At 44.4% G+C, this 24,065-nt stretch overlaps 1 protein-coding gene across 1 annotated transcript in view; it reads right to left on the bottom strand.

Moving 5' to 3' along the window:
- The window catches only part of XYLT1 (xylosyltransferase 1), a 969,342-nt gene that overhangs the window by 127,115 nt on the left and 818,162 nt on the right, over positions 1-24,065 (bottom strand). Inside the window, exons 7-8 of the mRNA XM_069647050.1 lie at positions 22,445-22,621; positions 7,180-7,442 (exon numbers count right to left, since the gene is read on the bottom strand). Of these exons, the coding sequence (XP_069503151.1) occupies positions 7,180-7,442; positions 22,445-22,621 (440 nt within the window). The remainder of the gene's footprint in view (positions 1-7,179; positions 7,443-22,444; positions 22,622-24,065) is intronic.

The following is a 24,065-nucleotide window of genomic DNA, read 5'->3' as shown; positions in this document are numbered from 1 at the left end:
CAATCGTGCCTTTTGTGGTGTCCCCATCGGCTTGTCCCCTAAGTATCTACCCCATTTCACACCTGGACCTGTTTGCACACCCGCAGTCTGGACTGGGGACACCGGGTCTCCTTCCCCACCCCCTTTTTCCTGTAGCCTCTCATCCCATCACCTATATTTAACTAGCTTAGAACCCCAACTTTGTCATTTTAGCCCACTAATGGCTGGCGCGTCAAAATACGGAGTTGGTGCCACTGTTTTGCACATATTGCTGCAATTTTGAAAATAATGGCACTTCACCATCTTTGAGGGAATACGCAAAGGCCTGCCATCGGGCAACACAGCGCACTCTTTCATCTGTTTTAAGGCTTAAATGCACAGCTTTGCGCAATTCAATTTCCAAATCAAACCTCCCGATGAAACAGGACTAGTGAATCGCACGTATTTCAGAATATTGACTGGTTAGTGCAGTACACTATTAGTAGAAGTCCCTATAAATACTAGCCGTAAGGGAATTTTTTGCTTGACTGATTTCCATGAGCCTATCACCAGCCACTGACAGCAATGAACAGTGCTGCTTTATATGAGGCAAGCAACTCTGGGAGGAAAATGGCGGAAGCCTGTGAAATAAACACAGAAGGGTGGAATCCAAACAAGGCTGTCAGTGATGGACTGTGCAAGGATCCAGCAAATGCGGCGCTAAAGCCAATATAAGCAACAGCCGTCCTGCGGCACTGGATGCTGAGACCTCCTGTTCTGGATTTGAGTTACAGCAAATATTTATTCATGAGACAGTAAATCATCTTTTAGCAGTGGACGGTATTTTCTTTTTCATACGGTCAAAAACTAGTAAATACTGGAAGGGAACATCTTTTTTAAGCCCATGAATGGTGCAGTGCATCCTTGCGTTAAAGCAGCCTATTCGTGCACTACCAAAATACCAGTATCCTTCTAACACCTCTAAAGGTTTCCAGGCAAATTTTCATGTCAACACTAGCATGGCTGGGATGTTCACCAGTGACTTGGGAAACACATGCGTCTTCGTTTCCAAATGAAAAAAAGGCCATTGTGGTTTAAACCAGCTAAAGTGCAAGCATTGCTTCAAATCATAGAATTACAAATGTAGGCTTATGACCAACTCGAGAATTAGGTAAATTATATAACCAACTATTCATAGATCAGTGTCAATTTGCATTTAAGGGTTCTTGGTCATTGGAACATCTATTTCACACCATCTCTTCCCTATGGTGCCATCCATTTGTGAAGAATGTCTGTGCTAGAGGACCCACTCATTTCAGAGTCCAATCCTAGCTAATAATACGAGGTCTGCAGTAGAGGCTATGTGCTGAAGATGATCAAAACAAAAGCCAGAACATTGAATATATCCAGTACTCTGAGCTAGTCTTCTGGTGCACAAGCATCCTTATTTATTTATTATTTATTTGTATTGTTTAAAGCACAGACCTAGCTCAAGAGCAGCAGAGCGCTGTACAGAGCGAGTAAAGGAAAATCAGACTGATTGCTATCTATGGAAGACAGAGGGTTAGAGTTCTGAGCCTGCTGTACGAGCATTGACCCCTATTGCCAAAAGGCAGCACATTAAGGAGGTCATTGTGATATACCGAGAGTCTTTGAAGGAACACAATGTAGTGGTGGAGGCATCTCTGCCAGCCTAGAATTTTCATGTGGGAAGTAGTGCTGGAATAAATTTGAAATCCACCTGTTTGTTTATCCCCCCCAAAAACCGATGCTATCGATTAACCTAAATGTCAGGTGGCATTAACAATTATTTTTGGTAATTAGCGTAAAAAGGCACAGAAAACCGGGCTCAGCTGCATGCCAAAAGCCAATCCATATTGCACGGCGAGGCAGTGGGATAGTGGTTGCAGCCCTCTCCGGGCAGTTTGCCCCACTTTTAGGATACCTACTAAGTGACACCGATTTGTTATTAGAACCAATATCACTGTTAAAAAAAGAGCAATACTATAGCTGCCCATCATACTCAGAGTCTTTTCACTTGTCCCAGCATGCATCTGATGTCATGCTCGCAAGGTCAATCCAATTGGTCTCCTTGCTCATAGGGATTGGACAGCGTGCTGGTTGATTTTAAATAAAACACATATGTTTGAACTCTGTCACATTCAATGAAGACACATGGCCTGATTTACGGATGGGAGAGTCCCGTTCAAAAAGGCTTTGCAAATCAGACCCACTGTATCTGGACGTTTATTGCAAATTGGTAGTTTTGTTTCTGCCATATATTATTTGAGCAGTTCAGCCCACTTCTCCGAGGTGAGCTTATACCAGTGGTTGAAGTGGGCAGGAGCAGTGCCCTTCTACTGTTTTGTATTAGTGTTACTGTTCCTATACTTTTATATTGAAAATAATCTGTTCAGGAAAGGCTTAGTTTTAAAATAAAAGTGTAGGAAGAAGTTGAAAACCTGCACTTCAGTGCACTGCATTGAATATTCCCTTAAACAGCAGGTATGTCTGTTTGGGGATTTGGTTTGCACGTGGGAGGGGACGTGGCGATGGGATTTGTGGGGAGCTGGGGCAGGCCAGCTGGAAACAGAGTTTGACTATGTATTTTTGTACACTTTGACCACAGGCTTAGACCTATTACGGTCTATGCCATTCCCTGCACTTGCGTGTACTATTGTAACTCTCTTTATTTGTATGCATTTGCGTTTATAAAGTGTACTGGCAGCCCAAGGGCATCGAGAGTGACTTGGTTTACATCTGGGCTTTTCCATTACCTGGCCCGTCACCTCTAGATTATACAGACATCTGGGGCTAGAAAGGCCTCCAGTGCTCCTTTTTGAACTCCCAAGAGAGCACCGCTTCCCTCCCTTTTCTGGCTACTGCCAGGTTCATCAGGCCTCGCACAGGAATGGCCCTCCAATAGATCCGAATTGTTTTATTGGGTACTGTCCCGCTCTCTTCACTTTGCGAGCAGCTTGATAAGTAGCACCAGGTTTCTATCATGCCGCCCTGGGGCTCGCTCCTTTTCACACCCACCCTACGGAACAGCACCCCATTGGGTACCTGTAAGACAGGTCATCTTCTTGCTCAACCTCATCGTGCTTGTCCTTCACTAACTCTTAATTTACACCCCTCTTGCGATGTTCAGTTACGCTATTCTATGATTAGGGCTGGGAGGATAGCTTAGGGCAATGCACTCACCTTGGAAACAAGACAACGCGGGGCAACACAGGTTCGAACCCCGGGTCCACGCTCAGAAACCTCTGGGTATTAAGCACGTTATCAATAACCAATTACAATTACTCACTAGTAAACGTGTTTCAGAATATTCTGCACTTTTTACAAGCATTTTGCTTTTAATGTGGAGGTATGTGCTTAAGGTTTGGTTAACCATTGCACAATAGTAAAAAAAAAATAGTATATAAATAAATAAATAAATAAATACTTTTATGTTGTAGCTTTAAAGGCTACACTTTATTGTCACTAGATCATGAATGAGAGTCAAACGAATGATACAAATGTGAGAGCAGGGAATGTTTAAACAAATATGCTGAACTAATGTATAATATCCTTCAATGTTAAAGAAATGCTGTTTTTTTCTGGTTACCCACCCAAGAATTGTGGCCACATCGGAAGTATAACATAGGGGTTGTATGAAAAGAGTCACAATTATAGTATTGTAGTGAGAAATGCAACAGCCAAAAGGTTTTTGGATTGCTGGGATATGTAGTTCTGAATCTTATTTGTCGTGGCATTTCTTTTGGGGTGCAAGTTAGTTATTTGTAAACCTCTAAGATTAAACCACTGTATGCAGGGAAACACTGCACTGCAATGACTGCCCGAGGCCACATCCAGAATAGTATGAGCACTATGTCCAACATTACCCGGGTGCAAATGTGCATTGAAGTCATGTTTCTTGTGGCCCGGTGCTAATAGTGTGCACAATTGCACTTGCAGTGGTGCAAGGTTTCTGTAAAACGGCCTCAGGTGATGTTAGGGCGGTAAAAGGGAGATAGATAATTGCATAAGGTTACTGCATCAACCGAAAACATATGTTTTCATTATTAAAAGGTGATAGGAGTGATACATTTTGATGATGAGGAACATTGGATATTTAAGGAACGCAGAATGGACTACAAACTGTCATGTTGTTGGTGAGGAGCAGAAAGTCCATGTTGAACTTTGCGTAGGAGTATGAAAACTATGTGCCATTTGATTCGACACGGTAAGCCAGTGTAACGCTCTATGGGCCACAGTTTTTCACAGGCTCTGCAACCATTTGATGACATATTCCGGCAAGCCTACGTCGACACTACTCTAAAATGTCATTGCTGAGATTACTAGAGAATTGCCTTCATGTGTGAGCAAGTTAGTGGACAAAAGGTTTGGCATAATGTCTGCATATGGGAAAAGCCTCCTGTGCTCATGCATGTTATTTCTGGCACAAGGTGCAGATTCACATTTAATAAGAGACACAAGTTCAACATGTGTTGTACTTGGTCAGTAGGTAGTTCTTGTGAAGAATTCCAGAGGTCTGAATGCTAGGAATCAGGAAAAGCTGACACTACCAGACACCCTGAGTTGGAGGCTGACAGAGTCAAAGCCTAAAAATTGGGAGGTGAGTTTAGAAAATAAATATTAAGTAACCACTGTGATAATGCAGCTCCAATACCCAAGAGCTGATGAGTAAACAGGGGTACATATTAAGTATCAGGCAATTGATCTTCACCCAAGGGCTATGGTCTTCAAAATGTAGGGGGCAGCCAATATGTGACGGGTGCTATCATGTTTTCTCTTGATATCTCATTTTAAAATCTTATAATATTTTTTTGTTTTATTCATATTTTAAAACTTCCAAGGAGAACATTAGGCTTGGATAGCTATCTGGTTATCGGCAGCTTCTCGAATTTACAGTGCATATTGCAAAGATGGAATGCATGGATGGTGCATCCAATGATCCCAAAACATTATAAAGTCTCGAATTAATATGTGAAGAATTATCCATAAAGCTCTAACAGAATTTTAGGAGGGTGTTCGATGGTAGGGAGGTTGTACACGATTCTCAATAGTGATATTCATTATACTCGTATAGTCATTAAAATAAATATGAACACAAAGGTTATGTTGAAGCTATGGTTCGTTTTGGGTTTGTAAGGAGTTGGTGCAGCATCCAGATTTACCAGGGAAATGTACGAGCATAAATGGTTGAAGGCATATTCCATTCAACATTTATAATATGGACTTCATTTTTGTTTATATGTTGCTGATAAACATTGAAAACTATATAATGACCTCTTCACATGCCCCATTTGCTATTAAAAATATGATGTGCAAACTATGAATAGGAAGTGTAATAGAAATTAAAGACAACTGTATTTAGGTCTGCATGATAGAGAATATGTCTGGGATAAACAATGATTGAGTGTCATGGATGAAATGTCTATCTATGTAAACACATGCTACAGAAAAGATATGTGGTAGCAGGCATTTTCATTTTATAATAATCATTGAGGAACAATAACTTTGCAAAATTTGGATACAATTTTACGGGATAATGTGGGAAATTCCATACATCCTGGGAAACATTCCATTCCAAGATAGACCCCAATTTACAGATTATAAACGAGAAATTGAAAGAAGAGTGAGTTGGGTGAAGAGGTTAAAGACATTGGCCCTCATTACGACCCAGGCGGTAAGGGGTTTACGCCGGCGTAAACTTCGCCGACCCTTACCGCCTGAGTACGAGTTCCCGTAGCGCCATGGTGATTTTTACGCCTGCTTTTTGCAGGCGGTAAAATCCATGGCGCTACGGGACCTTGTTGTTAATTACGCCACCGTAATTTACGGTGGCGTAATTAACGCCTTCCCCACTCCCATTATGCCCTATCGGGCAAAAATGGGAATGGGGAAGGGTAAATGGGGATTGGGGACTTACCGCCCCGCCAAGGTCGGAATGGGGCGGTAAGTCCGCCAACCACCATGGCGGAGTTGGCAACTTAGCGCCATGGACCATGGTGCTAATAGCACCATGGTTCTCTGCCAAGGTCGTAATGAGGGCCATTGTATAGAGTGAAATAAGGACAAATAACTTCAGGAACATGTTAAAAGAAGAATTACGGCTAACACACCATACATGTGTGTTTTAAACGTACACAGCCTAAGCTGTATCAGGTGAGATTACACGATGAGTCATGTGAATCAAACAATGAAAATAGTAGCAAATCCTTAACCAGTTGGTATTAGACACTTAAATGTATTAGACTGTCCAGTGAACAACCATTTTATCTGCCGTCTCTTGTGGATAAAATAGATACTGGTCAAGCAAAAGCACCTGTAGTCGATTAAATAAATTGATATATATTGGAATGTATAAGATGTATAAAATATAAAATGTGATGTTTAAAATGTATCATTTTTGACCTTGTTCAGTGAGTAAATTGTAATGACCAGTAGACAACTGTAGCCTTTATGGTATTTTCATAAGGGAATTTGTCATGCTTTTGACTTATGTGGAAATGTATTCTTAACTCTAAGTCTAGCGATATTTTAATTAAGCTAGATTTCTGGTACCTTAATCCTATTTTTATGAATAGCATGCATATCCTTGTGGTAGGAGCAAAAGGTAATTTGTTCAGTAGATTGTTTTATTTTTTTGGGTGTATATGCCAAAAAAAAGGCTGAATCTGAGAGTGTGTGTTGGAGCATTACATCTGGCAATATGATAACGTTTTATTACAGTCAATGCTATGTTTTTGCATTTTCATGACCTTCGTATCAGGTATGTTTAATATCAAGTTGGGCAGCAAGACTATCCTAATTTATCTATTAGAATAGCTGACTTCATGAAAGTGAATTTTACAATGTATTTTGACTTTCGAGACACTAGTTGACTACCTTCAATTAAAACAACTGCTGTAGCTGTTCAAAAGTGACAAAAAAGAACAGGATTTCTCGAAGTGCAAAAGTACGGAACATTGTGAACATGCTTTACTTAGTAACAATTAGTTCTGTGACACAGTGATGTGTTTTAGTTCCAAGAGGAAGTTTTATAGATTCTTAATATAATCAAACTGGTGTGATAAAGCAGGACATGCCATAGTTTCCTTATTTAAATTGTTATTCAATATAGTACATTTAGACTGTGCTATGTCTTTATTTTAATTAAGATGTACAGTTTACATTCCAAACAGGTTTCTTTTCAACTGACTATAAACTCACCTGCAACTGTTGTCTCCGTTCATGTGCAGTGAGGTTTCGGCTCTGCGGAGGCCCAATCGTGCGAACGAGTGGAACATGGTGAGCATGACGTCACTAATGCTCTGAATGCTATCCGGCTCGTCATAGAAATTCTCCCAATAAGACCTGAGGCCTGGAGTTCCAGAGGGGTAGTTACCATATAAGTAATAGTCCAATTGCCCTATAATTTCTTGGTTTACCGAGGCTTCAAATTTCCGAGCAAAGAATGTAGGCCTGGCGGTTTGCTGTGTAAATACAAAGAAAGACAGCATTGGACATTCATCTTGCTTACACAATAGCAAATGCTAGACACATTAAAACATAGTTTCAGAAATAAGATCATCCAATTTTTGTTTACATGTCACCCAAACAAGATTAACATCCAAAGACTCAGATCAAGCAAGAACAAAACAACATTTTATAGAAGCTAGATTATTAGTGAAGAGAAAGGTTCCTGGCTTTTTTCATACTGCATGATTGTACATTTATTTGATATTATGTGGGTTAACCCCTTAACTGCTGGGCTATTATGGATGTCCATGGAAATGGGAGGAGCATACTCATCATCAGCACTTCGTGACGGACGGAGCCTGGCCAAGAGTGCTGTCTGCTTATTCTGGCTACATTCGCACTTTAGGCTAAATCTAGGCTGCTTTGCCCTGCTGACACGAGGACATAGAACAATGCCAGGTATGGCTTGGGTAAGAAGAGTGCCACACAAGCATTGTCCCCACCCGGGCCGACATGCACCAGGCAATACAATGGGCACAGATTAGGTGGGTTTGCAACAGAGAGTGGTGGGGGGGGGGAGCATTCCAATCCTGTGCAGACAGTCAAAGCACTGCTGCATTGATCAACATGTTGAACATCCTTTGACTTGCACCCAAAACTCAATCGAGCAGAACATAGCCCGCAATAGGCAGGGTGCAAAGTCACATAATTTGTTTTGTCATGGGCATTCCATTTGATATGAAAGTGTATTACACTGTGCAGCACGTCTTACGTGTTGCGCCAATGTTTACATGCATACCGGCACATGCCTTTTTGAATCAGGGCAGCAGTGCCAATATTAAACTGTTAATCGAATCCAGTCAAATATCCAATGCCAGTGCACCAACGCTACATTACATAAGAACGTACCAAGCACAGCATTATTCTGAAGCCTGTCATTCCAACTACATAGATGTCAAGAAAATGCCTTGGCTGGGATTCCAGCCACGTATGCACTGAGTAGCACTGTACCTACCCATTCAGGATTTCAATCCGGGAAGGGGTGAACAGTGATTCTCGGGGCGGGGGGCAGCAATACTCAAAGGAGGGCGAGGTGAACAATAATACTTAGGGAGGTGAACAATACGTCTCAGGGGAGTGAACAGATACCCAGGGCATAGGTTGTTTTTGAATTACAGCCACACCATGCTTTTCTAGCTCTACAGTTGGAAAGAATGGGGGCCTGAGTTACACAAATATTTTAACATGGGGAAGTCCCATTGAAAGCATTTTTGTTAATCAAACCCTGGGCATCCAGAACATTTTTTTATGATTGGTAACACTTTTATGTTATATATTTTAATGCGCAATCATTGGACATGTGTGTGCCTTTCCTTAACACTATTTGCTTTAATATTGTCCCCCTGCCCTCTTGGTTTGAACAGGTCACTGATACTGATACCCTAAACCAGAGACAAAGAAAGAAACGCGCATATAGTTTCCAGTTGCTGCGGGAAAGGTTTGCTTGAAAACACAAAAATAATCTACTCCATCACCAAACCTAGTGGTTGTTCTCAGAGGCAGGGTCTCTGAATCCCAAATTACGCAACGATGCAGAAAGCTACTAGTGAATGCATTAACAAAGGTAGCGGGCGCCCCTCTCTCGCAAGAACAGACATGATAACCTGTTCAGTGGTTATTAACCACTTGAGAGTTCGCAGCCACTGCTTTTACCCACTGTGCCTTTCACAGATGGGAAATATCCATTTGCATATCAGTCTTTGTCCTGCCCAGGGGCAGTCCAGCACCGAAATACAATGGCAATTCCAATCTGAACGAGAGTACCACCAGCAACCCCATACACGTGTTTCACCCTTGTTGGGGATCATCAGTGAGGTGAAGCTGATGCCTCTCTAAACACAGTGAGAGGGAGACCACGTCTGGTTGCCCCCAGGAGACCTAGGGTTACCAATCCCAGGTTCCTTAAAAAATAGTTTAACAAAGGTAGCGGGCGCCCCTCTCTCGCAAGAACAGACATGATAACCTGTTCAGTGGTTATTAACCACTTGAGAGTTCGCAGCCACTGCTTTTACCCACTGTGCCTTTCACAGATGGGAAATATCCATTTGCATATCAGTCTTTGTCCTGCCCAGGGGCAGTCCAGCACCGAAATACAATGGCAATTCCAATCTGAACGAGAGTACCACCAGCAACCCCATACACGTGTTTCACCCTTGTTGGGGATCATCAGTGAGGTGAAGCTGATGCCTCTCTAAACACAGTGAGAGGGAGACCACGTCTGGTTGCCCCCAGGAGACCTAGGGTTACCAATCCCAGGTTCCTTAAAAAATAGTTTAACAAAGGTAGCGGGCGCCCCTCTCTCGCAAGAGGTCTCCTGGGGGCAACCAGACGTGGTCTCCCTCTCACTGTGCTTAGAGAGGCATCAGCTTCACCTCACTGATGATCCCCAACAAGGGTGAAACACGTGTATGGGGTTGCTGGTGGTACTCTCGTTCAGATTGGAGTTGCCATTGTATTTCGGTGCTGGACTGCCCCTGGGCAGGACAAAGACTGATATGCAAATGGATATTTCCCATCTGTGAAAGGCACAGTGAGTAAAAGCAGTGGCTGCGAACTCTCAAGTGGTTAATAACCACTGAACAGGTTATCATGTCTGTTCTTGCGGGAGAGGGGCGCCCGCTACCTTTGTTAAACTATTTTTTAAGGAACCTGGGATTGGTAACCCTAGGTCTCCTGGGGGCAACCAGACGTGGTCTCCCTCTCACTGTGCTTAGAGAGGCATCAGCTTCACCTCACTGATGATCCCCAACAAGGGTGAAACACGTGTATGGGGTTGCTGGTGGTACTCTCGTTCAGATTGGAGTTGCCATTGTATTTCGGTGCTGGACTGCCCCTGGGCAGGACAAAGACTGATATGCAAATGGATATTTCCCATCTGTGAAAGGCACAGTGAGTAAAAGCAGTGGCTGCGAACTCTCAAGTGGTTAATAACCACTGAACAGGTTATCATGTCTGTTCTTGCGGGAGAGGGGCGCCCGCTACCTTTGTTAAACTATTTTTTAAGGAACCTGGGATTGGTAACCCTAGGTCTCCTGGGGGCAACCAGACGTGGTCTCCCTCTCACTGTGCTTAGAGAGGCATCAGCTTCACCTCACTGATGATCCCCAACAAGGGTGAAACACGTGTATGGGGTTGCTGGTGGTACTCTCGTTCAGATTGGAGTTGCCATTGTATTTCGGTGCTGGACTGCCCCTGGGCAGGACAAAGACTGATATGCAAATGGATATTTCCCATCTGTGAAAGGCACAGTGAGTAAAAGCAGTGGCTGCGAACTCTCAAGTGGTTAATAACCACTGAACAGGTTATCATGTCTGTTCTTGCGGGAGAGGGGCGCCCGCTACCTTTGTTAAACTATTTTTTAAGGAACCTGGGATTGGTAACCCTAGGTCTCCTGGGGGCAACCAGACGTGGTCTCCCTCTCACTGTGCTTAGAGAGGCATCAGCTTCACCTCACTGATGATCCCCAACAAGGGTGAAACACGTGTATGGGGTTGCTGGTGGTACTCTCGTTCAGATTGGAGTTGCCATTGTATTTCGGTGCTGGACTGCCCCTGGGCAGGACAAAGACTGATATGCAAATGGATATTTCCCATCTGTGAAAGGCACAGTGAGTAAAAGCAGTGGCTGCGAACTCTCAAGTGGTTAATAACCACTGAACAGGTTATCATGTCTGTTCTTGCGGGAGAGGGGCGCCCGCTACCTTTGTTAAACTATTTTTTAAGGAACCTGGGATTGGTAACCCTAGGTCTCCTGGGGGCAACCAGACGTGGTCTCCCTCTCACTGTGCTTAGAGAGGCATCAGCTTCACCTCACTGATGATCCCCAACAAGGGTGAAACACGTGTATGGGGTTGCTGGTGGTACTCTCGTTCAGATTGGAGTTGCCATTGTATTTCGGTGCTGGACTGCCCCTGGGCAGGACAAAGACTGATATGCAAATGGATATTTCCCATCTGTGAAAGGCACAGTGAGTAAAAGCAGTGGCTGCGAACTCTCAAGTGGTTAATAACCACTGAACAGGTTATCATGTCTGTTCTTGCGGGAGAGGGGCGCCCGCTACCTTTGTTAAACTACTAGTGAATGCACCCTGCAAGTGACGATGCAGAAAGCTACTAGTGAATGCACCCTGCAAGTGACGATGGAGAGCACCCTGCAAGTGACGATGCAGAAAGCTACTAGTGAATGCACCCTGCAAGTGACGATGCAGAAAGCTACTAGTGAATGCACCCTGCAAGTGACGATGCAGAAGTGACGATGCAGAGCACCCTGCAAGTGACGATGCAGAAAGCTACTAGTGAATGCACCCTGCAAGTGACGATGCAGAGCACCCTGCAAGTGACGATGCAGAAAGCTACTAGTGAATGCACCCTGCAAGTGACGATGCAGAAAGCTACTAGTGAATGCACCCTGCAAGTGACGATGCAGAAAGCTACTAGTGAATGCACCCTGCAAGTGACGATGCAGAAAGCTACTAGTGAATGCACCCTGCAAGTGACGATGCAAAAAGCTACTAGTGAATGCACCCTGCAAGTGACGATGCAGAGCACCCTGCAAGTGACGATGCAGAAAGCTACTAGTGAATGCACCCTGCAAGTGACGATGCAGAAAGCTACTAGTGAATGCACCCTGCAAGTGACGATGCAGAAAGCTACTAGTGAATGCACCCTGCAAGTGACGATGCAGAAAGCTACTAGTGAATGCACCCTGCAAGTGACGATGCAGAGCACCCTGCAAGTGACGATGCAGAAAGCTACTAGTGAATGCACCCTGCAAGTGACGATGCAGAGCACCCTGCAAGTGACGATGCAGAAAGCTACTAGTGAATGCACCCTGCAAGTGACGATGCAGAAAGCTACTAGTGAATGCACCCTGCAAGTGACGATGCAGAGCACCCTGCAAGTGACGATGCAGAAAGCTACTAGTGAATGCACCCTGCAAGTGACGATGCAGAAAGCTACTAGTGAATGCACCCTGACGATGCAGAGCACCCTGCAAGTGACGATGCAGAAAGCTACTAGTGAATGCACCCTGCAAGTGACGATGCAGAGCACCCTGCAAGTGACGATGCAGAAAGCTACTAGTGAATGCACCCTGCAAGTGACGATGCAGAAAGCTACTAGTGAATGCACCCTGCAAGTGATGATACGTAGACATCATTACTTAATCAAAACACATGCATTCTAAACTATAGGTATTGGATTGCTTTCACTACCTAGCATATTTTGAAATGTATTTCTTCATCTAGCCATCCATGGCATCTATCCCACTAATACTGTTACACCCCTCAATAGAAACTGACATCATATTTACTCAATTATGGAACATTAGTACTCAGGGAGGGACAATCAGATTGTTAAAAATCAATCTGATTGGCCCTCACCGGGTCATTACCTTTGCAAGGTAACCCAGACAATGCCCTCAACAAATGCCTCACTTTTGTAAAGACTAGGATAACTAATAACAACCTAAAAAATTACCCTAACGAAAATGGAAAGTTTGATGACCCAACAAACACAAACACCACTCACCTTGCCACCAAGCATGGGAACCGTACCGAAAACCTCCACTGTAATAAAAAACCTAGGAATACTCATGGACAGCCACTCAACCAGAACAACAGGCTAAGGCAATGAAGGTTCATGCGTCTACCATCTACGCTTTGAGGCCCACTGCACTTTCCAGCTGGCAACTGTGTTGAACTGTGCTGCTCAGTTGAGGCCCTGCCATCTCTGTATTGCTGCTGTCATGTTATAACGCTGTGCAGACCGCCTGCTGCACCCCATAGATGGCCCAATTTATTTCTTGGGAGCCATCTGTGTGCTGCACATGGCTGTATTTTGGGGTTGGGGAATGCGCTCCACCTGGATGGACTGTTGCTGTTAGAAAGAAGGTTGCACTCGGCTGCATTTCAGGGGTGGGAAACGTGTTGCACTTGGATGGATTGGTGTGTGTGGGAGAGGTTTTACAATTTGTTGCATTCAGGGGTAGGAACGTGCCACAACAAGATGGATTGCGGTTGTAGAAAATGTATCAGCTTCATCTGCATTCTGGTGGTAGGTATGATGTTGCACTTACATCTGGGGATAGGAAAGGTGTTGTTATTAGTTGTATTTTGGGGATAGGGAATGTGCCACACTTAGATAGGTTATTGGGGATAGAAAAAGTGTTGCACTCAACTTAATTCTAGTTTGGGGGTAGGGAATGTGTTGCACTTAACTAACCATACTAAAAACTCAATATTTTGCATACTCACACCAAATTCTGAACTAACACAACCCTACCTTTACTGCACCACAAACCACACACACTTCACTCCACCTAACATGAAACCAAACACAAGTACACACAAAGCACCCATGCACAATCATACCTCAACACCACATGATGGCTACAAACCAAAATGCACCAATACTCAGCGACCGGTTTTCCGAACTTAAGCTGCCAACAGCACACTAAAACACTCTTGCTCTTCTCCCTCTCAATCCCACTAACAAATACCCACCACCAAACCTCCTTCCATTGCAGATCTGCCAAAGTGCCAAACGACCACTGTGTACAGTACAAAACCACATAACATATAACTTCACAAACAGAACATTCACCACCATCATTTCCCTGGTATTATCAAGTATAGGCTGTGCAAACAGCCTATACCAAGGAATGCCTTTCTACCTGACCAGGAACTACAGCTGATCCAAAACACAGCAGCAAGGCTCCTGCGCAAGCTAAACAGAAGAAAACGCATCACCCAGCCCTGAAAAGACTACATTGCTTACCGATCAAAAAACAAATCAGTTTTCAAATGAGTTTTAAAGCCCTCTGCATTGCCTACAGAACACTACACTGACAAGGAGCTGAATTCCTCCTTTCATCAAAGATCACCCAATACCAACCGAGAAGAACCCTTAGATCTATGGATGATAAGATAGCTCAGCGGGTTGAGCGCTAACTGCTGCGATCTGAGCGTGATCTGCAGTTCGCAGGTTTGAATCCCACAAAGGACAACTCAGCCTTTCATCCTTTCCGAGGTCGATAAATGAGTACCTCGGTTTGGTGATATTGTATGTATATATGTGCTCTGAAAAGCACTTTGGATTAAGGCGCTATTTAAATAACTTATCGTTATCTAGTACCTACCTCCGCATAGAAACAGGGCACTACAAGAAAAGCAAATTTGCAGGAACTGCTTTCTTCATTCTCATAGCGAAACTATGGAACTCAATCTGCAAGGAAGTCAGGATTAGGAAGGACCACCTGCCTTTTTTTGGAAACAGCTAAAAACCTGGTCATTGAACTCCCTGGAATATAAACAGACCAATTACTACCAAACGGTGATCAGCAGACTAGAAAACCACACATTGTCTCCATATAATGTCCTAGTCACTCTGGCGAAGGTATTTGAAAACAAATCAGCAAGTAAGGAGACTGAGAAGACATGGTCAATTGGACACATTAACCATCCAACACCAATGTATCAAGAAAATCAGGTTAAAACGTTTTCAGACTAAACCCAAGCCATTCCAAAATGACCTTCCCAACACAACTGCACAAGTTCTAGGGAACTAAAAGAACCCAGACAACCCAAAAAGACACGCTTCATACCCGAGCCGAGGCACAAGAAACATTGCCATCTGACTAAAGTAACAGCCCAAAAACAAACAACACCATAATAACAGTTCTCCTATAGTCCCTGCCCTCCACACCCAGAATAAAACCCCAACTCTGCTAAATGAAATTCCAGACAAGACATCCCAACACCCATGGAAAGGTGAGTGCCCCAAAGTAAAATATGAAGAGAAGGACACGAAAGTAGAACAAATCTCATAACACCTTCTGTACCCAGAGATTACCCACAACTTGGATCTGCTAAACCTACTAACCCTCTCCTCTCTCAATCAAACTCACCACACACACAACAAATGACCAGAACCCCCAACTGCACATCTTCCTCAAAACCAACTAATAAAACCCTACTATGCTGCAAGCACGCGTCTATCCAAACACTGGAAGTCTCCCATCTGGAAACAGTATGCCTGAGTGCTAAAAACAAAACACCAGGAAAGCACACCAGTGCAGATGCCAGTTACTCCTGGTTCTACACAAACCAACACCTGAGAAAAACACTGGTCTTATCCCTCTTTCCATCCTAACCAAACAATTCCTACTTTGCCATACAAGGACGCCTGGAGACCATGCAAATGGCAGAGGTTCTGTGGTATTAGTCAACATGGCATAACATAACACTTTACTATCCAATCTAATATGGGCCCCGCCCAGTGGCACATGCTACTGCCTACCCTGTCAACTGGCTGTTAGGCAGAATTATATGCAGTAGCCTTTGGGAAAACCACACACAATTAAGACTACAAGTGTAAGTACAAATTCACCTTTTGTACAAGCTCGTACTACACAGTAACATGGTAGCAATGACTGAACAGCCAGACTTATCTCAAGAGTAAAGTGAGCAGTATCAGAAGTTACACAAAGGACAGCAATTACTATGGTTAAAACAAACACTGATTCAAGGTTTCTGAGTAAAAGAATATACATTTATTTACACCATCAGTTATAAATAAAAGTTCACTAATATAAAGCAGCAGAAAATCACAATCTTAATACACTACACAACACCCAATCAATTCTGGACAAGTTAAGCTCAAAATGAAGTGTGAGCATAATGACACTCCAGCAATTTAAAGGGGATGAAAAAGACAAGGTTATCCAAAATCAACGACACCAACAAGTGATAGGCAGAGCAATCTAGAAAAGGCTTACTGCAACTAGGATTCAAGTCAATAGGCCTGGGCCAATGTTAATGGTTCAGAGTCTTTGCAGAAGATCACACGGTTCAGAGTAGTTTGCGGTTAAGTCTTTGCCAAGAGTTCAAAACGAAGTTGGTCGGTTGGTAGGAGGAAAAGTTATTCAAAAGAGAAGAGAAGGACAGGCCTTTGGAGAGGCAAAATATTTCAAACACTTTCACCGTGGTCGGACGAAACGAACGACCAGATTTGAACAGTACCTTAAATGATAATGCTATAGCTGAGGCGGTTGTTCCTGGCAGTTCCTGCAGGCTCACGGTTCCTGAAGTGATTGTCATGGTGACAAGAAGGAGGAAGAAAGGAGGGTCCTGCACTGCCCAGGGAAGAAGCCAGCAGCAGAGAAAAGCAACAAATAAAAGGTGTGCTCCTTAAAACCCAAACAGGTTCCGTTCCTCCTGGTTATCCGGTTCACTGCAGCGATGCACAGCACATTCGACCAGGAGAGGGAGGCCAGCATTTGGTGTTTGGCAAGCTGGTTGGTCCCACCAAGCTCAAGGGAAGAACATTCCTTGCAGATCTTCTCTGTCATCGGAATTCGGGCGATTAGGACCTGCAGCAGGGCTTCACCGGGATTTCCAGTAGTCGCAGCAGTCGTCTTCCTTCAGCTCCTCATTGGTTCTCTCGTTCCAATGGTGACGCTGCCTTCCAAGTACCAGAGACCTGCTTTTAAGCAGTTTTCCCCCATTCACACAGCCTGGCTGTCAATCACACAGCAGGGTGGCTATCCTGGCAGGACAGCCACCTAGCCAATCAAACTAGAGTGTGCCTTGGGTCTCCAAGGATACCCTGTGCAGGGGGCCTTAAAACACTCCCTCACATCCTGCCCACCCAGACACTCAAGCGCCTAAGGAGGGCTTCTGAGCAGAAGCCCAGCAAAAGAGAGTAAAACACGAGAAAGACCTTTACAAAAAGAAATGGTGAATAAACCCTACCGGATCCAAATAAAAATCACTGGGGTCCAGGAGGTTAGAGTTTGAGGCTACCACCATAGCCTCTAACAGTACGGAGGCTATTTTCATAGCTCGCCGTAGAACAAAAATGGTAGATACCACTGCCACCAGCCAAATCTTAGATAAAGGGGAATGAAATAATGTTCCATGAGAAACAGACAAAACGGGATAACTATTAATCCTTCCAGTACTCTATGGGAAGATAGGTTGTGCTAGGTCTGTAAGTTTAAACAGACTAGTAAAGTCAATGGCAACTTTACATGTACTGGGAGACAGTAGTCAGTCCCAGAAAGTGGAGTTTAAAGTGGGAAGTCTAAAGAAAGACAACCCTGTGTCACTGCACTAAAGGTGCTGTGTGACACACAGTAAAAAGATGATGCCTATGGAGTAGGTGAGACTCCATTGTCCATGAGCAAAAAATGTACAACACACAGCAAAACAAATGTAAGAGTGGGAATAAAGGCCCACACTCTTACCAGGTGAAATAAATAAATCCTAGAAATCCAGCAAAGCTGCTGTGGAACTCAATAGGTAAGGGAAATCAGCCATTTATGAGAATTCTCCCTAACACTGGCCTTAGCACAGTTCCATGACCGCTTCTTCGGACATGTTGACCCATGCTATATCTCAGGTATGATGCAAAGGCGCAATTAACATGAACTCACAATGAACTAATATTATTTGAAGATAGTTCAAAAAATAGTAGGCACAGTAAGCGACTGAGCAAGGTAGCAGTGACATTTGTTAACAGAAAATATACATGTCTGCTATCATTCCATGCAAAATAAGTATCATATTGCTAGTTACTGCATAGGGTGGCTACCAAATGTACACACTGTACATTAACTTAAAGGAATAAGTGTAAACATGCTGATGATATATGTAAATCACTATCAGGTGGGCATTATGTGTGATTGCACCGGTTTATATATGATGACTAGTAATATATAGGTGACAGGCAAATCAGTCATTTGGACATTAGAGCCTATATATTAAGCATGTGTGAATCCTGCACACATGCCAAGATGATTAAATTATATGGATTAGAGACATTGCTTAATTGCCATTTACAGGAGCGATTTAAGCAGTGCTTGAACAAAAGCCATCATTGGGCGCGTCTTCAAGATAACGAGAAAGATCTGGAAAGATAATGGCGTTAAGGAGTCACACGATCGTTACAAGCCGGGAAATCCCTCACTCAGCTTTGAAAAAACGGCGTCATGTTAAGTGAAATGGTAAATATACATTGTAGTGGCGGGGCCGGATCCTTTCTCAAACATTAAGATGGTTGACGTGTATTTGAACAGGAAAGAGGGGCTTCCGTTTAGAAACTGGTCTGTCAGCTCTTACGTGCTGAGGCCGCGTGTGTTCGTCCTATTTTCCCTAGACATGCACAATAGCCCAGCAGTTAAGGGGTTAAATAACGGTCTGGCACGCCACAGCATGTAAGTGTCCTTGCCGCAATGATCTGAAGTGGCCTCCATGCTTGCTGAGCACATGCGCCCGTTGCTGCTGGGACTGCACCACCGAGCATCCGGCGAACGGAGCCCTTTCAAATTCCCGTAGGAAGGGCCCGGGGGGAATTACCTGCAGCCTCCAAGCATGACATTACACCTCGGTAGCCTGTACTAACATATCTGCATCTCCACCATCCTGGATGTATCCAACACTCACACGAGCACTGTTAGTTGGCGTCGCTGACGGAAGAGTCCATATGTCCCTTGATGAGAAAGTGGCAAGCCACAGTAAAACAACTTTCAGAAACTGAGCGTGCGCAACGCAGTCTTTCCATGTCGAAAAATGTATGTGCAAAAAGGCAACAAAAAAAAGAGCTTTTATATAGCGCTTTATGCGGAGACTAGCATGTGTAATAAAACATGTTTAAAAAAATGGAGCTTTTACAGCAAGCTTCAGGTCAGAGACCATCTTCTACGCAGGAGTCGGTGAAGTTCTGCACTGTCTTGTAGACAGGCACCTGGCCGCTGAGCTATCCTCCCGTACGCACATGAGGACTGCAACTTGATTGTAACTGTTAGTTAGACTTTTACTTTTGTATTTTTAAAGGGCACCTTTACGTTGGCACAATGGTATATAATATGGGCCCGATTCATGGAATATTTGCCCGGTTCGAAGTGAATTTGCACTGGTGAAAAGTGACTTTGGACTGCCGACACAAACCCTCATTCATGGAACCGTGCAAAGTGTATTTTTGCAGTGCAAAGTCCGGGCAAAGTCATCGCATGGTCATTTTTGCAGTACAACATGACTTTGGCCGGACTATGCAGGGCAAAAATACGCATTGCACAGTTCCATGACTCAGGCCCTAAGAGTCATTCCTCATTAACATCCACCAGCAGCAATCTGTCGACTTTGGGCTGGCAAGCATACACACTTGCAAGCGTAATACTCAGCATATGTATTTTGTACACATTCATGTGGGAAACTAACAGGGGAAGGAACGGACTGTAGAGATTATAATTAACACGTGTTGCGGAAAGCAAAAGAAAAACATATGTCCACGCGACTGTCATCGTCCCGGATGGTTACATGGACATATGGCAGGAAATGTTTCATCATGCGTCTTTCAGTTGGGGTGAAATGTGTCGCAGTTTAGTAACGGGCTCCTGGGCTAGTAATATAGTGAACAGGTGCTTTGTTAACGTGTAGGAGGCAGGCCTACAAAGAAATACACAGCAAACGAATTGAATTGCAAACTGCGTGTCACTTCTTTTGCCAAATGCAGGTGTGTCTCACAAGCACGTGCGCATATCTGCCTCTGTGATCTATGTGCAGTTCTCTTCCTTGCCAAGTATGGGAACAGGACGAGAGAGCAGAGGGGGAGACACACGGATAAAAGTTAGACTTGGCATATGAAGATATTGCTGGCACGTGAAGGTGTGCTAGAAATAGAATGCAAGACCTTGTCATATAAAGGGTTCTTTGTATATGATCCTGCTCAATGGAGAGGTAAGAATGAACCCGGGCTTACTGTGGATAGTTCTCCCTGGCATGCAGCCATACCCGCCCGTTGGAGATGATCCCGGTATATGATGGAATTACCTTGGAATGTGAGCCCGTAGTAGAATGTAGCTGTGTATGGCGTATGGTGCCGCTACATGATGATATAAATGTGCATTTAAGCAATAACCTCCGAACTGGGGGGCAATTACTGCATTAGGTTATGTCACGGGGTGATAGTTACAGGCCTTAGTGAAGCCCCAGGGCATTACCTGATGCCGTCATTGCCCCCCAGTGAGGGGTTTATATTTGGGAAACTGTTTGCAACTTTTTAAGATGGTTGCCATGGATCGGGCAGAAGGGGCAATACGTGGTCCATTTTCCCTTTCAAGGTAGCCTTGCAAAAGTTGGAACTACGCCGGAAGCACTAATGTTCCTGGCACAGCCAACGGACAAGGAAGCAGAAGGTAAATTGGGGGGTGCCTTATTGTGTGGAAAAGAGGGAGGGGGATGGGACACAGGAAAGCAGAAAAGCAGGGAAGTGCACTTACCTTCAAAACCTGGCAAGGGAAGGTGGCGTCTCCCGGAATAGAGGGGCCTCGGATCTGAGGATTTACTGTGTGATAAAGCCCCCGCTCCGAGCCTCCTCATTGGCTGGGAGGCTACCCCGGGACTCCCTCCGGGCTACTAATTGTGCAAATGAAGTTGTTCTTGGCATATCATGTTGCTAGACTTTCATGTTAGTTGAAACATATGTTCCAGATACAGAATTCCTGCACAGAAGCCTGTTAGACTGAAGCAAGGTCTTTGACTATATTTCTTAGCCTATGATGATGTTTGAAAGGAATGCCGGGTAGACCTGGTCATATGAACATATTTCTTTCATACTATAGCAGTGTGTTGATATGTAAGAGTACTGTAAACATGGACATACAAACATGTCACCAGCACACAAGGGTCATACCTGGACATGCAAGGATGGACAAGGAGATATTGGGTTGGACATATTAAGGAAGGCATATTAAAGTGTTAATGACATATGATGGTGGTAGACAGACATATAAGGCTGATCTTGCACATATGGAAGTGTCCTTGCATATGTTCGTGGTACTTGAGCGTGCAAAGATTATCTTGGCCATACAAAACATTTCCTTGCATATGACAATAGAAAGGGTCATATACACGTGCTCCTGGCATCCACAGTGGGTGGGAATGAACAAAAAAGAACTGAACTTAGTCATATGAAGCTGCACACATGATTATGAGTCAGTATCAATCCAGGTGAGGCATGAGTAAATCTGAACTTCGTGAACAATATAAGCTAATGAATGGGCCCAAAATGAGAACCAACCATCGAAATCGCTGGTATTTGAGGGCAGGCATGAGTGTATTTGCTTAAAATGATGAGCATAAATGTTGGGACAGTTATTTAGTATTTATTTAAAAGTTTTATAAAGGACAAACCTATCTCACAAAGGAGTAATGCAGCGATGAGCAACATGTTACCCAAAAAACATTGATTTAAAACAGATAATTAATTTATGTACTTTAAAAAAATGTTTTTAATAAAAATACTAGATTTAAAACAGTGGTATACAAGCATCAAAGAACAACCCAGCACCAGACCATTGTCCTACTTAATCTTCAAAACTAAGATGGCAGTCTGTGTTTAGGTATTGTCTAAACATACATACACATAGACAGGTTGTGTAGTTATTATTATAATTGTTCTTTTATAAGGCGTATAAGACCTGCGTGTAATTTCTATCCCGATTGGAACCTGTGTTGTGCTGCATTGTCTAGCTTCCAAGACAAACGCGCTGCCCCCAAGCTATCCCTCCTCCCCTAGTTCTTTCAGAAAGCTCAAAAAAAGGGACTGAGACACAAAAGGCAGGGAATTCCAACCACTAGTGCATAATGATAACAACCCTCGAGTTTGTTCACTACTTGTCTTGACATTTCCAGACTAGAATCTTCATTAATACAGATGTTCCACACGTCTCTAGGAATCTCTAAACCTTAAGCCAAATAGTAAGGTTGTCCCTGCCTTAAAGGTATGTAAATAAGGCAACTTGTTTTCAATAACGTGCAGACTGCTACAGAGAAACAATTGGGGGCTAACAATGTTGGTGGCATAGAATCCAATTTCTTTTATACCAGCTATCAAATTGGCTACTATCAGCAATCTAAACCAATGCACGTAATGAGAAAAATCACTGTGGCTATTTACCTGGAACCTATGGAAATCGGATGGTTTGAAATCATTAGGGGAGCATCCACACCAATCGACGATGTGCTTGTACTGACACTTGCACCCCAGCTTGCGATTCCAGTTTGTGATGCGCAAATTGTTGTCAACCATGGTATCACAGTGAGGGCTGTTCTCCAGCACGGTGTGAAAGAAAGACTGCAAAAAAAGAACCAAATTTGATAGCAGGTTACAATTGTGTCTCTGAAGAGCAAGCCAGTACCAACCTCATATCTAATGTAACAAAACACAATTTGCAATAAGGCCACAAAACGCTCTGTGAGAAACTTGTCTTTCTAAAATTCAGAAAATAAACTGACACATGTGTTACATGTAGAATGTCAAAATCCAAGCTAAATATTGTTAGAAACCTAGTCTGTGCTTCGGGATTTACAGGCCGATTCATGGAATCAATGTGCGCCGAAAAAACGGCGCACGCGTGCGAAAACGTGCGATTCGCAGTGAAATAGCGAAAATCGCAGTGCAAGTGCGATTATCGCACAGAAAACATCGCACATCTATTCATGGAAGTCCGTGCACGCGCAAAATGTGGGATGTGCGCTGAAAAAGTGCGCGGCGCACGCTGGCGCACGCTGGCGCACAGGTCACCGAACGCCGTGCGATAAGGCCACAGCGAATTCTCACATAGCGCGGCGCACATAACAAAAGTAGGCGTAACACGGGGCGTTACACGCAGAATGGGGAACAACTCGTGAAAATGTGGGCGTCACGGGGGAAGTACAGGAGGCAAGTGCGCAGAATGGCCACACGCTCGCCTACAACACGTATTCATGGTATCGAATAGGGAAAAACAGCGCACGGCCAAAGACGCGCACAGGCCCATACATGTCCGCCACACGAAAGCAGGCGGTAGCGTCCCTGCGCAGGAAAAAAATGTGTGCCAAAGTTCTACACGCGCGAGAAGTTCCACACGCGATCGGGCCTGGGGGAGCGTGTGCATGTATCTCAGAGGTGTGCGAGAAGTCCCACACGCAATCGGGCCTGGGGGAGCGTGTGCGTGTATCTCAGAGGTGTGCGAGAAGTCCCACACGCGATCGGGCCTGGGGGAGCATGTGCGTGTATTTCAGAGGTGCGCAAGAAGTTCCACACGTGATTGGCCTGGGCGCGTGTATTTCAGAGGTGCGCGAGAAGTTCCACACGCGATTGGCCTGGGCGCGTGTATTCCAGGGGTGCGCGAGAAGTTCCACACGCGATTGGCCTGGGCGCGTGTATTTCAGAGGTGCGCGAGAAGTTCCACACGTGATTGGCCTGGCCGCGTGTATTTCAGGGGTGCGCGAGAAGTTCCACACGCGTTTGGCCTGGGCGCGTGTATTTCAGGGGTGCGCAAGAAGTTCCACACGCGATTGGCCTGGGCGCGTGTATTTCAGGGGTGCGCGAGAAGTTCCACACGCGATTGGCCTGGGGGAGCATGTGCGTGTATCTCAGAGGTGTGCGAGAAGTCCCACATGCGATCGGGCCTGGGGGAGCGTGTGCGTGTATTTCAGAGGTGCGCGAGAAGTTCCACACGCGATTGGCCTGGGCGCGTGTATTTCAGAGGTGCGCGAGAAGTTCCACACGCGATTGGCCTGTGTACGCGATTCCA

Source organism: Ambystoma mexicanum, chromosome 2q (assembly GCF_040938575.1).
Source record: "Ambystoma mexicanum isolate Mex_15411 chromosome 2q, UKY_AmexF1_1, whole genome shotgun sequence".
NCBI lineage: Eukaryota > Metazoa > Chordata > Amphibia > Caudata > Ambystomatidae > Ambystoma > Ambystoma mexicanum.
This window is presented reverse-complemented; position numbering and strand designations above follow the sequence as displayed.